Below are 16,586 nucleotides of genomic sequence, written 5' to 3'. Positions count from 1 at the left end.
TTGGCAACTCGATCTTGGTCTGCGCACAACCCTCTATCGTTAGGGCCTATTCTGTAGTGTTTAAAAAAAACACTTATGACTCCAAAAACACTTTTGAAAGAAAAGTTGTGCTAAACAAGCTGCTTTTGGCTAAAATTTTTAGCTTTGTAGAAGTGCTTTTCAAAAGTCCTTCTGAAAAGTAGAAGCTAAAATTTTTAGTTTTTCCTCTCCCAAAAGCACTTTTAGTGCTTAATTACTTTTTCACCCCTCCAATAACATAGTGCTTTCCCTTTATTTTTTTGGTGCTTAATTACAAATGTGTTAAAATTATTAATTAAAAATTAAAAAAATATTTTTTAAAATACTAATTACAAATATTTTATGGTTATATTTAAATATTTAAAATATAGTTTATATATTCTAATTGAATTTTATAAATAATTAATATTTATTGCTTAAAAATATTTAAAATTTATATTTCATATATTAAAATATTAATAACAAGTTATAATATTTTTTTATATTTTTAATAAAATATAATAATATTAACTAAATTAAATATTATTTAAATGTATATTTGTTACTTGATAATAACATGTCTAAAATGGACATTTTATTTCTCAAAAGCACTTTTTGAGAGTAATGCTAAACACTCAAATTTAAACCACACTTTTCAAAAGCACTTCTCAAAAGCACTTTTCTACGTCACTTTTCAAAAGCATTGTCAAACTAGCCCTTAGTATATATATAGTACTTTCCTTTTCTTTAAATTATTTTTATTTTATATAAAAAATTTAAGTTTTAATTTGATAAATTTTATAATTTATATATATTTTAAATTTGTATTCTTTTTGAATTTATATATTTTACAAATTAAATAATTATTTTTATAAAATTGACTCAAACGAATTAAATAATTGTAAAAATAATCCAAGAGCCATATCATGTACGAGAATGATTTGAAATCTACAGTGTCTGTCGATGTCGCCAAACACACCAATGGCACCACCACTCATCATTAGCCAATCTTCGGCTTTTTAAAGCTACTAGTTTCTTTGGGTACCACCACTATATCTGGCGACACTCGTATGTATTTTTTAAAATACCTATATTTTTTACGGGCATTCACGGTGGAAAAAATTTTTATTTTGGTGCCGTCACCACATTAGGCGACACAAGGTTTTTTTTTTAAAAAAAATTGGTCTCACAATCGTACCAGGTGACACAGTTGTTAGGTTTTAGAAAAATGATTTTTTTAACCGTCAATGTGCCAAGCAGCACCAATGATCATTTTAAAAATATATATTTTTTATAGTTAAAAAAAAAACAAATCTTAAATATATTGAGTAAGAAGATAAAAAGCATTGTAAATAAAAAAAAGTAAATTTATAGGAAGTGAATGTAACGGCCAACGCGATAAAAACTAAAAAACAAGTAAAAAAGATTTAGGAACAAAAACTCCAACGATAAGAAAACAAAATGGAAAAGAGAGATATAACTATTTGCAATGAAGTGAAAACTTTGGAATATTCATTGAAAAAGAAAATTAGAAAACTCATAAGTGCTGACAAAATTGATAAAGTGTTTAATATAAAAAAACATAATTAATGCAATTTCAATTATTACTCTCCCTACAACTTTTTTGGAAATTTCTTTCATTTTTCATTTTCGTTTCAGAAAAGGACTTACCATTCCAACTTCTTTTCACAAAACTTTTAAAGATAAAAAACGGGTCCTTTTTTCCCTATCTTCTTCTTCTCTCTTTCAAGCTAAGTTTTTTTTTTTTTGTAACTTCCTCAAGCTATGTCTTCGATCTTCATAACTCAACAAAATTACTTCAATCAAACCCAAAAGTAACCAAAGAAACCAAATCTAACCCCTTCATCTTCAATGGAAGACCTCCTTTTCCTCTTGGCTTTCCTTTCTCTCTTTACCATTAATTCATGTCATTCGTTTACTCTCTTGCCTAGAAAATTTGAAACGAAAAAGCATTAATTTCTTTCAATACTCTTGTAAATAACTTTTTTACATATATATATTTTTTCCATTTTGTTTTCTTCTGCTACTTTTTACTGCATCCTGCCATTAGAGCTTTTGTTTTTAAGCTGGATTTTTTTACTTGTGTTTTGATTCTAATAGTGTTTTTTTTTCTTCTCTTTCACTATATTTAAGATTTAAGATTTGCTTGCTTTCTTTAACTGTAAAAAATATTTTTTTTTTAACACAGTCATCATATCGCCTGACACACTAACAGCAAAAAAAATTATTTTTTTAAAACCTAACAACGGTGCAGTGGCAGGGCCAAATTAAAAAAAAAACCGAGGCTGCCTAACATGGCAGCAGCACCAAAATAAAAAAAATTAAAAAAATTTCCACCGTGAATGCCCGGGAAAATATGGGTATTTTAGAAAACATGTATCGCTGAACACAACGACACCCAAAAAAATTATTTTTTAAAAAGTCGATGATTAACTAATGAAGGGACAATGCCACCGTGATTCTAGTCCTGGATAATTTTCGTAGTTATTTAACTTGTTTGGATTAGTTTCGAAAAAAATCCAAAATATCATAAGTATTTTTTTATGAATGCTACATCATCAATTGTTAACACATGACATATCCACATTGGTTGCATATGCCACCTATTTTTTTTAACACCAACTTTTTGCATAAAAAATGATATACAAAAATGGGAGAAGAAAATTTAAATACCAAACTGAGAAAATAAGTACAGTTTAAGAGCAAAATACATTTGATTATTTTCTTGTATTGTATCCAAAAAACTTCAGACTCTTTTAACATCTCAGGCTCATATGTTTGTACATACAAAATACTCAAAGATTTGTTGTGAAGGCCGATGTAATTAAAAGAAATGGTTGCAATTACATTCTCCAAACAAGGGTGTAATCATTTGCATTATTTATGACAGGCAACCAAACGTAGAGACAGATATAAGACATGTCGATAAGGAGAAACACTTCCCATTCAAACAAACTACACTTCCACGTTCTAACATATAGGATAAGAGAGCAGAGAAAACAGTTTACAAGCAATGCTGGTATATGTTTCCCCTAACTTACTGTTTCATAGTAAACATGTGACCAACACTTTATCTTTGGTGTATGCAACTAAAAACATAACTACATGTCTACATCCTGTATAAAGAAAACTCCATTCATTTATACCTTTGTATCTTATTGCAAGTAAATATGTTCATGCAGTTTTTCAAGCTACGTTACTCGAACTCGGGTGTGAGTTTGGATATGGGTTTTTAAAAAGTATTCCTATGTATTTGGAGGACTCTAAAAGGGTTATATTCTCATTACCATGTATGAACATGTCTAGAATCTAGATATAGATGGGGGACATGGGTGCTTTAAAAACAAATTGAAGAGTCTATAATTCAAGTGTTTTCTGTTGCCTGTTAGTTGTCTTAATCCTCAACAGATAGCCATAGGAATAAAAAGGAAAAGAACAAAGGAATAAAGCACCGTATACTCACATGTTGGTGATCTCCCTGTAGACATACATAGTAAAGACAGGAACCTTACATGCTAGCTAATGAATCTCAAGAAGCCCACTCCATGCTCACAATATAACAACTTCCGAACATAGCACCTGGAAACCCTTTCATGAGTAAATGATCTAAAGGATCATCTCCTGCATAATTTCTTACTATCTTCAATTCAACATGACAATGCACCTTGTCACAGCTCTGCTCATCTTCATCACCAAGAGCTACTGATACCTACTAAGAACAATGCAAGATCGAACAATAGATTACTGTTTCAATTAAAAAAGGATCATATCTGGTGGTATGATCTAGATTATATCCTAGCTACAGGGAGAAAGGTACTCTTTTTTTTTTGGTTATTTTTCAATAATTCAAACAACAAATATAGACATGACACTAAAGCCTTGTATAAATCACATGCTAACCAGATTAATTTTTCCACAATCACTAACTGCTAATGTTACCAAACAGAATATTACTTGGAGTTGTAGACCCAACATTTTTTTACCTAGATGGTAGTAAAATGGAATTTGGCCAAAATTTGGCAGCAATATACACAACACTTGCTTTGTGATAAATATATGAAACTAACATTGGGACATAAACAGTACGTAGCAAGGTACTGATTACATCATTCTAAAGTTTTAAAGGAAGGCCAAGCATGACAGAAGAGCCTCAAGACCTAGCATTTACTACCAAATCAAGACAATCTTGATACTGTATAAATCAAATCACAGTTCAACTTGTTGAAACACCAAGCCATACCTTTAGCTAATTACTAACAGAATTGAAGGTTCCTTTTGTTTTGCAGGTTGTTATATGTAAGTATATGCTACCAAGAATCTGGGTTAGACGTATATACAGAGAACCAATTTTCAAGGAAAAAGAAAACTCAACCTCATATCATGGCTCCTTCAACAGATTATTCTGAAACTGATGTCTGTAACATTATGAGACTCAAATGGCTATCCTTCATGTGGCGAAAACTTGTTAGATCCAGTGAGAAGAAACTACCCAGGTATGTCCCCCCTGGTCACTTAGCTGTTACCGTTGGGGAAGCTGGTAGGAGGTTTGTCATAAAGGCAGATTACTTGAATCAACCAGTTTTTCGTCACCTGCTAGATAAAGTATATGAAGAACATAGTCCAAATAAAGATGGCCCCCTGGCTATACCTTGTGATGAGTGTCTGTTCAGAGATATTATTCATTCGTTGGATGGTGGGTGGTTTGGATGTCTGTCTATTAGCTAAGCACGTTAACAACAAAGACCTCAGTATAAGCTCATGGAAGACATGAGTTCATATTTTCATGGTTCCACGTAACAAAAGTGTGCTAGACTGGTGCAAACAGCTGCAAAGACTGGGTGCAACAGTTGAAGCAGATGCCAAATCTCTATGAAATGTCATCAACATTTATTCCTGTTAAATTAATGATGCAAATAGAATTATATTCTTACCACAGAATGATAACTTATTGGTTAATGAGCTATTTATGACAAAACAAGTAGCTGCTATTCAAACCGTATGCACATATGTTTTATTCATAACACACAGGTCTTTTAGAGGTATTTAGGATCAATTCAATGTTATCTAGGGGAAAAAAAGTTAATTTCCAGATTAATTTAGCATGAGAAAGCAAATGATAATAACAAAATGAGATTCAATGCCTTGATGTGCTGCGGTGTCGGAGTTGGTGAATGCTTCAAACTTATAACTGTTGCATCAGTCTTGAATTATTTTCTAAAAGATTACTTGCCTCAACAAATGGAAATTCAGTACATCCCAAGCACTGGAAACAACAGCACTTGATAAAGCATGGAAGGCTTCTTTTGCAGCCTTCTGTCGTGATTCTAGAATCTTTGCATCGGCAAAGAGCTCCATTAGAACCTTTTCCAGCTCTAGCTTACCTGACACCTGCAGACCAATTAAAATAAAATCTTTAGCATTTGACACAGAAAATATGCATTGTTAATGTCAATATCTTAGATAATTTACCTAAAGGCCTAACAAGAACATGTTGCCAAAAAAGGCGGCAGTAATTGAATGAAATTTCAAACAAAATAAAAAAAATTTAACACGGTATCTTCCCTAAAACATCTCAGTTCAAATTAAGCTGATTTAAGACAAAAGCAAATTCCAAGAGTATCATCTGCCAATCAAGACTGACACACTGATTTACTCATAAACATCTGGGAGAAATAACCTCCAAATAAGTACTTACAACCCTAGAAGATACAGAGAAATCAGCTTACTAAACCAATGAGATTTAGGACTAGATGGACTGAAACAAAGATGAATCCAAAAGGTGCTACATAATAGCTTGGTGATAACCACACCATTCCACCACCTAAAAGGAGGTCCAGAATTTGAATGTCCCTTTCTACCAATACAACATTACAAAAAGGATTAATCAAATAAACATATTTTTCTTTAATACATACTAAATGCTGAAGTACAATAATCATATACCATATTGTGGCCAACAGAGGTTATCATCTCCACAAAATCAATACAGAAAGAGTCTTAATAAGAGATCACTCTGGGAGAAAAAAGGAACATTTAAGTTGAAAAGATACCTGCATTACTGACAAAGGATTTAATTGCTGCATTTCTCTGACCATATGTGAGAAATGCCCAACATGGTGACCTGAAATTATCACAAAATAAAACCCTTGAGAAGGGTGCACAAGGCCAATGAAAAATTTTGGAGCATGATACAAATTTTACCAGTCAAAACAGCACAGCCAGCTGCTGCTGCTTCTGATATGTTATGGCCAGCTAACCCAGGGAAGAAAGAACCTCCAATTACAGCTATTGGGGTCAACTTATACAACTGCCTCAATTCACCTGCAATACAGAATAACATTATGAAACAGATTTTGCCAAGGAAATTCAAATAGTTTAAGAACAGCATTGCTTGATGGAAATCTATTCAAAGTTATTTTACTTGCATAGGAAGTGAAATGGAAGTTAAGCTTCTAAGTCCAAGAATATCAATGGGTTCAAGAAACTTTCCTTTTTTATTCCTTGTAATGCAAGTCACCCTCTTTAAACTGGAAAGTGAAAAAGATACGCTGGTGAAGCAAAAGAGGCTTGTATCTGCCTCAGGCAAAAGTGCATGCAATGGGCTTGATATCATATAGATAGAATCCTATCCAATATAGATATTTCATGATAGACCTTATCTGTCAAGCCCAGTTGTGCTTTTTTGTTTCTTTCCTAAACTATTTCTGAAGGTTTCCACAAGTCCCAAGGATTCCAACACCAGTCAAGTGACGAGCAAATTTAATTTACAACTACCTCCAAAGAAAGGGCTGAAGTTTATCAAACTATTTCAAGCAGACGTATCAGTATATTCCCCAATTTGATCTTGTATGCTTAACAACTTTCTTCTATTTAAGTTCAGTTAACTCTATACCGCAGCCTATAGTTGTTCTCATTTCTACTATGTTCTTTCTATCTTCTTACACTTAAACCAGATTGCATATATGGTTCATTGTTTACCAAATAGCATCTCACTAAAAGGAAACAATAAACAACACAAATCAAAGGCAGGGAAGTTGGTCTTGTTGCGAAGAGACCATCCATGCATTGACGAACCCTAATCACAAACTTGCGAACTCTCCAAATCTGCGAGCTCTACAAAACTACAAGGTCGCTAAAGGTATGAGCTCTGTCAGGCGAACCCATACCTGCGAGCTCCTTACTCTGCAAGTTGCCAACTTACCAACTTGCACTGAAACAGTAATGATTTTTTATGAGATGTTTTAATTGCTGATTAGACTGAAATCAGCCAATGAAGAAGCAAGTTGAATTAATCAAGTTCCAAGATTAGTCAACTTGTAATTATTTTATTATTATCAGCTTATTTAAGCACAATTGTTCTTGTAAACTTTGAATCTGTATTTTTCAAGTAATGAAATAGTTTACCACAAGTTGGTTTTCTCCATTTTTTGCTTCTGTTTCAGTCCTTTCTTCATCAAATATCCAACAATTAGTATTTAGAGCCACTTATCTTTAAAGTCCTATTTTCATAAAAATATCTTTAGTAAGCTTTACACCACCACCACCCCTATTTTCACAGAATAAAACTACCATATTTGGGTAGTAAAATGAAAATCTATCTTCAAGCCTTTGATCTTTGGGAGGTCGTGAATGCTGAAATAGAACCACTAGTGTTGAGATCATATCCTACACTAGCTCAAATGAAACAACACAGTAAAGAATGTGCCAAAAAACACAAGGCGATGTCTTGCCTACAAAACGGTGTTTAAGACATGATCTTTACAAGAATCGTGGTCTATGATTCTCCTAAACATGCTTGGGATAAGCTCAATGAGGAGTTCCAAGATCCGCAGAAGACAAGGCAACAATAGATGATAAATCTCAGACGATATTTTGAAAACCTCAAGATGAAAGAAGCTGAGACTGTGAAGCAATATTCAGATCGAATCATGGTAGTTGTGAAATAGATAAGACTGTTAAAGGACCAGTTTGCGGATAGTCGCCTAGTTGAGAAGGTGATTACCACACTTCCTAAGAGATACGAATCAAAGATATCCTCACTAGAAGATTCAAAGGATCTATCAACCATCTCACTCTCAAAACTAATCAATACTCTGTATGCTGTAGAACAAATAACGACAAGCAGAGAGGAAGGGCACGTTGAAAGAACTTTTCAAGCCAAAAACAGAGAAGCTACAAGCTCCTCAAGTCAGAAAGGAAAAAAGAGTTGGTCGGATAAGGAGAAGTCAAAGAAAGATAGTGAAAAGAAACATTATCCACCGTGTTCACACTGCAAGAAGTTGGGTTATCCTGAAAAATTCTGTTAGTTCAGGCCTAATGACCAATGGAAAAACTACAAACAATTTGGCCATGAAAAAAGGGTGTGCAAGAATAAGGGGCACGCACAACAACAAAACACTCAAGCACAAACTGCAGAAATAAGTAAAAGAGAACTGATGTTTGCAGCCTCATGTGAAGCACAGCTTTCGAAATTCTGCGAACCCCCGTGCGAAGTCCAATTCGTGGCATCATGCGAACCCTCCAACAAAGAAAGAAAAAACTGGTTGGTTGACAGTGGTTGTACAAGTCATATGAATGCAGATACGATAATCTTCAAAAGCATTGACAAAAGGTTCAACTCCAAGGTGAAAGTTGGAAATGGCCAATACATTGAAGCAGTAAGAAAATGAGATGTTTTGATTAAAACTCCATCAGGTACTAAACTTGTCATAGATGTTCTTTTAGTTCTTGAAATATATCAAAATCTGCTGAGTGTAGGTCAATTGCTTGAGAAAAAATATTCAGTGGTATTCAAAGGCAACAAAAGAACTCAGTAACTTCAGTAGCATATACCAACTCGTTGGATGAAACCAAGTTATGGTATAGAAGAATGGGACATGTTGACTACAAATTCTTAAGTCAAATGTTCAAGAATAACCTAGTTGAAAATTTATCAAATATGGTTGATCATGAACATGTATGCAATGTGTGCTAGCTTGGTAAATAGGTGAGGTCTCCATTTCATGCGAACACAACATGGCGAGCCACTAAAAAATTGCACTTAGTACATACTAACAGTTGCGAACCCATGAAAACAAGTTCGCCAAATGAAAATAGGTACTTTGTGTTGTTTATTGATGACAATACAAAGTTCTGTTAGGTGTACTTCATGAAGAACAAGTCTGAGGTGGCTGAAATGTTCTTCAAATTTAAAGCCATAGTTGAGAACCAAAGTGACTGCAAACTCAAAATGATGTGTATACTCCATAACAGAATGGAGTAAGTGAAAGAAAAAATAAAACTATAATGAACACGGCTTGCTTTTTACTGTTTGAAAGTAAACTACCAAACTATTTTTGGGCAGAGGCATTAAACACTACTATTTACTTGCTAAATAGACTACCTACTAAAGTTGTCAAAGGGAAGACACCATTCGAGGTCTAACATTGTTTTAAACCTTCTATTTTTGTTAGCGTTTTGGAGCAGAGGAAGAAAACAGAGAACACAGAACAATAAAGCAAGATGCAAGGGAACTTATGGCTTTTAGCTCATTTTTCTCATTTTTTTTAAAAAAAACAATACATTTATAGCCAAATATATCACCAAATACTACCTACTACCACTAATCATACTTTGAAATAAATAAAACTTAACTTGCACACAAACTGATTATGTCAATCAACACCTAAAAACATCAAAACAATACTTAGTTCATTTTCAACTAAGTAACTTAACAAAGTAACTAAACAACCTTGCTGTTACAGCAAACATACGTGCTACAGCATGTTTATAAGCTGCATGCACTTCAACCAAAAATATCATAGCAACATGGTTGGCCAATTTTCAACACTCCTCCTTGGACTCCATGTTGCGAATACAAATCATTCAACAATTTTTAAGCTTAGCAGCAACAAGATGCTTTGTTTCAAGCTGGCCCTGCTCAAGCACTTCATTTTCAACATTGGCCTCATACTCAACCAAACCTGACTCACACACTTGACCATACCAGCCTTTTGTGCCAAAGATTTGTTCTTCAAATGGAGTGTTATCCTCCTTTACAGCCTTGGTTGACAAAACATCTTGTCTTGTTCCGTTGTTCATTACAATCCTATTTCTTCTTGCACATACAGTTCGCGAGTATAGTTTGCTTGCCTTCAGTCTGCCATTTTGGCTTGCACCCACTCGGGTTTGCATTTAGACTGTTTGCCACTTCGGCTTGCAATTCGACAGACTCACACTTTGGCAGGTTTGCACTTTTGATAGACTCGCACTTTGACTTACTATCTTCAACAGGCTCGCAACTTTACAGGGCACGCACATTTTGCAAAGCTCGCACTTTTTGCTTTCAAGCATGCCACTTGCACTTTCGACAGCTCGCATACTTCCCTTGACTCCTCCTTCAGCTTATCCAAGCTTGTTTAGGAGTCTCACAAGGTTGAGTTGTTGTTGTCTTCTCTACAAGCAATCTTAAATGACATGCTCTGGCAGCTTCTTTCTTTTTAATAAGCAACGAAAGCAAAAATTAATACAAAAACATACCATTTGTTGAGCAGCCTTTCAAAGATCATAAAAACTCCGATACCAATTGTTGGCATTTTGGAGGAGCAGAGAAAGAAAATAGAGAACATAGAACAATGAAGCAAGATGAAAGAAATATTTTTACTTGCTCACAGATGTGTAGCAAGGGAGTTTATGACTTTTAGCTCATTTTTCTCATTTTTTCAATTAGAACAATACATTTATTGCCGAATACTACCAACTACCACTAATCATATTTTGAAACAAGTAAAACTTAACTTGCACACAAACTGATTATATCAATCAGCACCTAAAAACATTAAAACAATACCAACTTATTTCATTTTCAACAAAGTAACTAAACAACAACCTTGTTGTTACAACAAGCATACGTGTTAAAGCATGTTTACAAGCTGCATGCACTTCAACCAAAAATATCAGAGCAATATGGTTGGTCAATTTTCAACAATTTCACACTCAAGATTATATGGTTGTACATGTTTTGTTCATGTTCGAGGAGAGAAAAGAAACAAGCTGGACAGTAAATCGTAGTCAAGGATATTTGTTGGATATTCCAGTGTTAAAAAATGATATAGAATCTATAATCCTTTCACCAAGAAAGTGATCATAAGCAGAGATGTGAAGTTTGATGAAAGAAAAATATGAAATTGGACTGTAACAAAGGAAGAGATGTGCAAACAGGGGAGTCCAAAACTTAATCAGCGAGCCACTAGAGACCAAACTAAAAATGATGCAATCGATGAAAAACCAGTGCGATGATCCAAGTCCATCACTAAAATCTATCAATGATGTACTCTGGCGAAGCTAAAACCAGTCACTTTTGAAGAAGCTGCTCAAGAAGTTGAATGGTGAACAGCTATGAAAGATGAAATCACCATGATCAACAAAAATAAAACATGGGAGCTTGTGGATAGACCGGTTCACAAAAAAGTGATTGGAATTAAATTGGTGTTTAGAACCAAGATGAATTTTGATGGATCAAACAACAGATATAAAACGAGGTTGGCTGCGAAAGAATTTAGCCAGCAATATGGAGAGGACTTTATTGAAACTTTTGCCCCTGTTACGAGGTTAGAAACTATAAGGCTGCTAATAACTCTTGCAACTCAAAAAGGTTGGAGGATACATCAAATGGATGTAAAGTCAACCTTCCTAAATAAGTTTTTGAAGGAAGAAATTTATGTCGAGCACCCTCAAGGATGAACAAATTGAACAAAGCACTGTATGACTTGAAGCAAGCACCAAGGGCGTGGTATGAAAGAATTGATAATCATCTAGTAGAGATGGGTTTTGAAAGAAGCATCAGCAAACCCACATTATATGTTGATGATTTACTTGTGATTGGCAGCAACAGTGAACTGGTGATTATATTCAAGGACCAGATGCAAGAGAAGTTTGAAATGTCAAACTTAGGTGAAATGCCATACTTTCTCGATAGGTAAATCAAGCTCACAATACAATTTTTATAAACCAAAAGGGGTTCAAGATGAAAACCCTGCGAAGATATAGCATGGAGAATTGTAAACTTGCAAGCATCCCTATCGCTCAAGGTGAGAAGCTTGCCAGTAATGAATATGATGAAAAGGTTGACGAAACAAGCTATAGAAGCTTGGTGGGATGTCTGTTTTACTTGACAGCATCCAAACCTGACATAATATTTATTGTAAGTCTATTGTCAAAATGCATGCATTGTTGCAATATGAACCACTACAGAGCAGCAAAAAGGGTTCTACGATACATAAAAGGAACTCTTAGCCATGGAGTGAAGTTTGTAAAGACTGAAAAGGTCAAACTACTTGGGTATTCAGACAGTGATTGGGTTGGGTCTATTAAAGACATGGAGACCACCTCAGGTTATTTCTTTACTCTAGGACCGAGCGTGTTCTGTTGGAACTTGAAGAAGCAAGAAATAGTGGCGCAATCAACTGCTGAAGTTGAATATGTTGCAACTACAGCAACTGTGAATCAAGCTATTTGGTTAAAAAAACTGCTAAATGATTTGAATTTAAAACAAGAAGCAACAGAGATTAAGTGTGATAATTTGTTGTTGCAATTGCAAAAAAACCAATGTTCCATGAAAGAACAAAACACTTCAAAATCTAGTATTACTTTGTGAGAGAAGTGGAACAAGCCAATGAAGTAACATTGGTTCATTGCAGTTCACAATATCAGTTGTCTAACATTCTAACAAAACACCTTGGGAAGATGAAGTTTGAAAATTTACATTATGATATTGGGGTTCGCAACATGGAGACCAAGGAGGAGTGTTGCCAAGTGACCATCCATGCATTGGCGAACCCTAATCACAAACCTGCAAACTCTCCAAATGTGCGAGCTCACCAAGACTGCGAGCTCACCAAAACTACGAGGTCGCTAAAGGTATGAGCTCTGTCAAGCGAACCCATACCTGCGAGCTCGTTACTCTGCAAGTTGCCAACTTGCACTAAAACAGTAATGATTTTTTATGAGATGTGTTGGTTGCTGATTAGACTGAAATCAGCCAATGAAGAAGCAAGTTGAATTAATCAAGTTCCAAGATTAGTCAAGTTGTAATTATTTTATTGTTATCACCTTATTTAAGCACAATTGTTCTTGTAAACTTTGAATATGTATTTTCAAGTAATGAAATAGTTTATCACAAGTTGATTTTCTCCATTTTTTGCTTCTGTTTCAATCATTTCTTCATCAAATATCCAACAGGTCTGATATTTAATAACATTAACTAAATACCTACAAAAGCTCATATTAAAAATCTAATAAGAATTTTGACTAAAGATTAACTAGAGAAAAGTCAAGGAAAAATGAAAAGGAACAAGATGCTCAATACCAAGTGTATCCACCAAATATATGCTTATTCCTGGAATAAGTTCTTTATGTTGAGACCTCAAAGCTACATTTTGCCCTCCTTTCTGCAATTCCTGCATTATAAAAGTAAGGTTTTGAAATAATTCTAAGAAAATGTAAAGCCAATATAAATTAAAGATACCATGCAACAAAAACATTTTTTCTGAATCAAAGGGAAGCTAATTCCTATCTTATTAAATAATGACTTCATGATTATGAAGAACATGGACATTTTAATGGTAAAAGGAATTCAATTTCAGTAACACCTAATGAAAATGAATGATATAGAGGTAGAAGCATGTTGAAGATGATAAATAAAGTACATTATCATAAGAGGATGACTTTGATGAAGAGGAATCAAGTTGTATTGCCCATAAATTAAAATCAAGGGTCATAAACTTCACAGTATAGTATTCGAAGGATAATAATTCCCCTAATAACTTGTAAATAGCAGTTATCATCTGATATAAAGTATGTAACATTAGTTAGTAAAATGAGAGGGAGTAAGGAGTGTAAAAGGAAAGAGATCAAAATTCAAGCACATAGTAGATCGACTAGTTTTATTGAATGGAAAAATAAAACTGGTGTGCAGCAGAATCATACTTCAGCAATCTCTTGTCCATGTTGTGGATGCCGAGGAACAATAATCGTGACAATGTCTGGGTGAGTTTGCACAAGAACGTTGTGAACTCCCATAATTACTGCAGAAAATGTCTGTTAGTGCTTTGTCCAAGAAAAGCATAACTCACAGCATGTGGATTTTCACTCCAACTGATAAAGAATTGCAATGATCCTGGGAGTTTAAGCTATAAAATGAACCCATAATCACCAGAAGAAAAATTAACCAAATGCAAAATGACCATGCTTCATTAAACTATCCAAGTGAATGCACTAAATTAACCACAGAAGCCATGGTCATCCAACAAGTGACCAAAGTAAACATGAAAATAACATGTTACATGGAGGAATTATGTGATTTTAATGAAAGCCAATGGCCAATGAAAAATGAGGGTAGCCACAGACTGATCAGACATAAAGTAAACCATTGTTATCTTGGTGGCAGTTCCATAGCAGCTTCAGAACTAATCATCCAAAAATTGATATGGCATGCTAATCTTGCAAAACAACTCAATTAATATGGTAACATACAAATGGTTAAGGTCTTGCGTAAAATTATAATGCAAATGACAACCTAGAACAAGGCAATCATGGTAGAGTTACAAGAGTAGCAAGAACTAACTTTCTTCTTCACCACGGTGAATTGAAGCAGCCATCCAAACCTGTTTGTGGGAAAGCTGTTTTTGCAGATATTCTATATGTCTGGTATCTTTTTGTTCATACTCATCCACCGCTGAATAGAAGGAATGGTAGCATATCAGGACAGATCATAATGATTTCTTAAGAACTTACCAATATATTATCTGACAAAAAATGGGGGATATTTATACAAGGAAACTAGAAAGTAATAACTGAGTGGAAGGAGGCATTGCAGTGATCATTAAATTATTCTTTTCATGTTCTAATTATAAATAAAGAACAGCACAAACGATTGACAATTTAACAATGCAAAACAAATCGTACCACTTTGTGTTCAGTATAAGAGCAGAACTGCATATGAATAAAAAATTATATTTGAAGAGAACATATTATCAGCATACCGTATTTTAGATCACCAGAAAATTTTATGCTAAAAGGTGGAGCTTGCAGAAGCTGAAAATGAATTGCCTGGACAGAGCTCTGTGGCAAGCAACAAAGAATTTCTGAAGTAAAAAAGGTACCAATTTGAGCAATGACATGACAAAGAAAGACAGAATGAAGCATCTAAAGATAATGAATTACATACCAATGGGGCAATCAAAGAAAATTTGGACAATAAAAGAGATATTAATGGAAACAGCACGGGTCTTGACCAATGTCTAAAGGACTTTGCAGACAATCGAGCATTTAATAATGCCAGACCAATCTGAAATAAAAAAATAAAATTCATACGTTATAAAAGATTAAAAGACCTGAAACATAATAAAACACCCTAAATGTAAAACTGAATATCATATAATAGAGTAGACAAACGGTGTAGACTTCATAACGTGTGCCGAAAATTCATCCTTTTTTCTCAAGATCATTCAGCAAATGTATAGGAATTAAAAGAAAAAAATCAGACACGTAGCTGAACAAACCAATGGCGTACTTTCTGTTCCCTCAAAGGGTCCAAAATGAAGTGATATACATACATGCATCGCAAAGTAGGAAACAACTTACTCCACATTTGGAAGCACCAATAATAAGGTTCGGCCATAGTTCACTCTCCATTATTACAATCCAATTTGGCTTCCAATACCCAAGGAAAGCATCCATGGCAGCAGGTGTATCAATTGGAGCAAACTGTTACAAAGTTCTAAAGTTTCACTACATATGTATATAAGAAAAAATGAAAACATAATTCATAACTTAAGTGAGTTGAATGCATCAGGACCAATCTTCCAAGTTTCAAATTCCAAGTAAATCAAACATTAGTTGTATGTTAGGTAACTAACCTGATATATAACATTATCTGGAAGTCTATCTTTCAGCACTTCACTGCAAAAAGAAAGATAAACTGAAATGGCATACACAGTTTTTATCTGTAAATTAACTAAAGGATCAAATTACAGCTATTACTATTTATAATTTAAAAACGAATTGAAGATTTTCCGACGATCTTAACACATTTAACTAGATAACTTTAAGCGCTCGTAACAAGATTAATTAAAAAAAAGAAAAAAAAAACAGAAATGAAATTTAAGGCGACGTCTTACAATGCGGAAAGTGTCGTCGTTGTCATCAAAATGTGGACATCAGGTCTCCGTTGACTACAAAATTTAATGACAGGAATGGCGGCCATTCCTTCTCCTAAAGAGACGGCGTGGAACCACAGAAGTGGGCCGGAGGAGGGACGGCGGAGGGAAGGCCGACCTAAGCGTTCGCGCCACCTGATAGGGTGCTCCAGGCCTCGGAGCTTGCGCCAGTGTAAGTGAAGGTGCAGCAAGGGTGATAGACCGTAGGTTAAAGCTCTGTAGATTTTGTAAACTATCTCTCCCTTTGCCATTGGTCCCGTCATCGCCGTTTTAATTTTGGATTATGCTTTGTTTTGGGACCGCTCTATCTCCATTTTGTTTTTAAAAGGTTAGTTTGTTTAGTCGGGTTATTATGGGAGCAAAATTCGATTC

The 16,586-nt window shown here is 34.4% G+C and overlaps 1 protein-coding gene across 5 annotated transcripts; it reads right to left on the bottom strand.

The window, feature by feature from the left end:
* Positions 1-3,354: 3,354 nt before the first annotated feature.
* LOC107899520 (probable 3-deoxy-D-manno-octulosonic acid transferase, mitochondrial) lies at positions 3,355-16,586 on the bottom strand. Of its 5 annotated transcripts, XR_001684708.2 has the most exons (14): positions 16,176-16,547; positions 15,915-15,957; positions 15,640-15,762; positions 15,224-15,343; positions 15,039-15,117; positions 14,621-14,731; positions 13,984-14,081; positions 13,364-13,454; positions 6,220-6,339; positions 6,069-6,139; positions 5,249-5,406; positions 4,667-4,911; positions 4,391-4,552; positions 3,355-3,727 (listed from the first exon to the last, which is right to left on the bottom strand). XR_001684708.2 is itself a non-coding variant. In XM_016825258.2 (12 exons), exons 1-12 carry the CDS (start codon positions 16,475-16,477, stop codon positions 4,899-4,901), a joined length of 1,329 nt encoding a protein of 442 aa, XP_016680747.1. In that variant the 5' UTR covers positions 16,478-16,547; the 3' UTR covers positions 3,355-4,898. The 5 variants fall into 5 exon arrangements, 1 of the variants encoding a protein (XP_016680747.1); XR_001684707.2 differs by having other exon boundaries at positions 4,391-4,911; positions 16,176-16,586; XR_005912184.1 differs by having other exon boundaries at positions 3,355-3,730; positions 4,391-4,911.

The sequence above is a fragment of the Gossypium hirsutum genome, chromosome D04, assembly GCF_007990345.1.
Source record: "Gossypium hirsutum isolate 1008001.06 chromosome D04, Gossypium_hirsutum_v2.1, whole genome shotgun sequence".
In the NCBI taxonomy this organism is placed as follows: domain Eukaryota; kingdom Viridiplantae; phylum Streptophyta; class Magnoliopsida; order Malvales; family Malvaceae; genus Gossypium; species Gossypium hirsutum.
The sequence above is the reverse complement of the archived record's forward strand: the minus strand, read 5'-3'. Positions and strand labels throughout refer to the sequence as shown.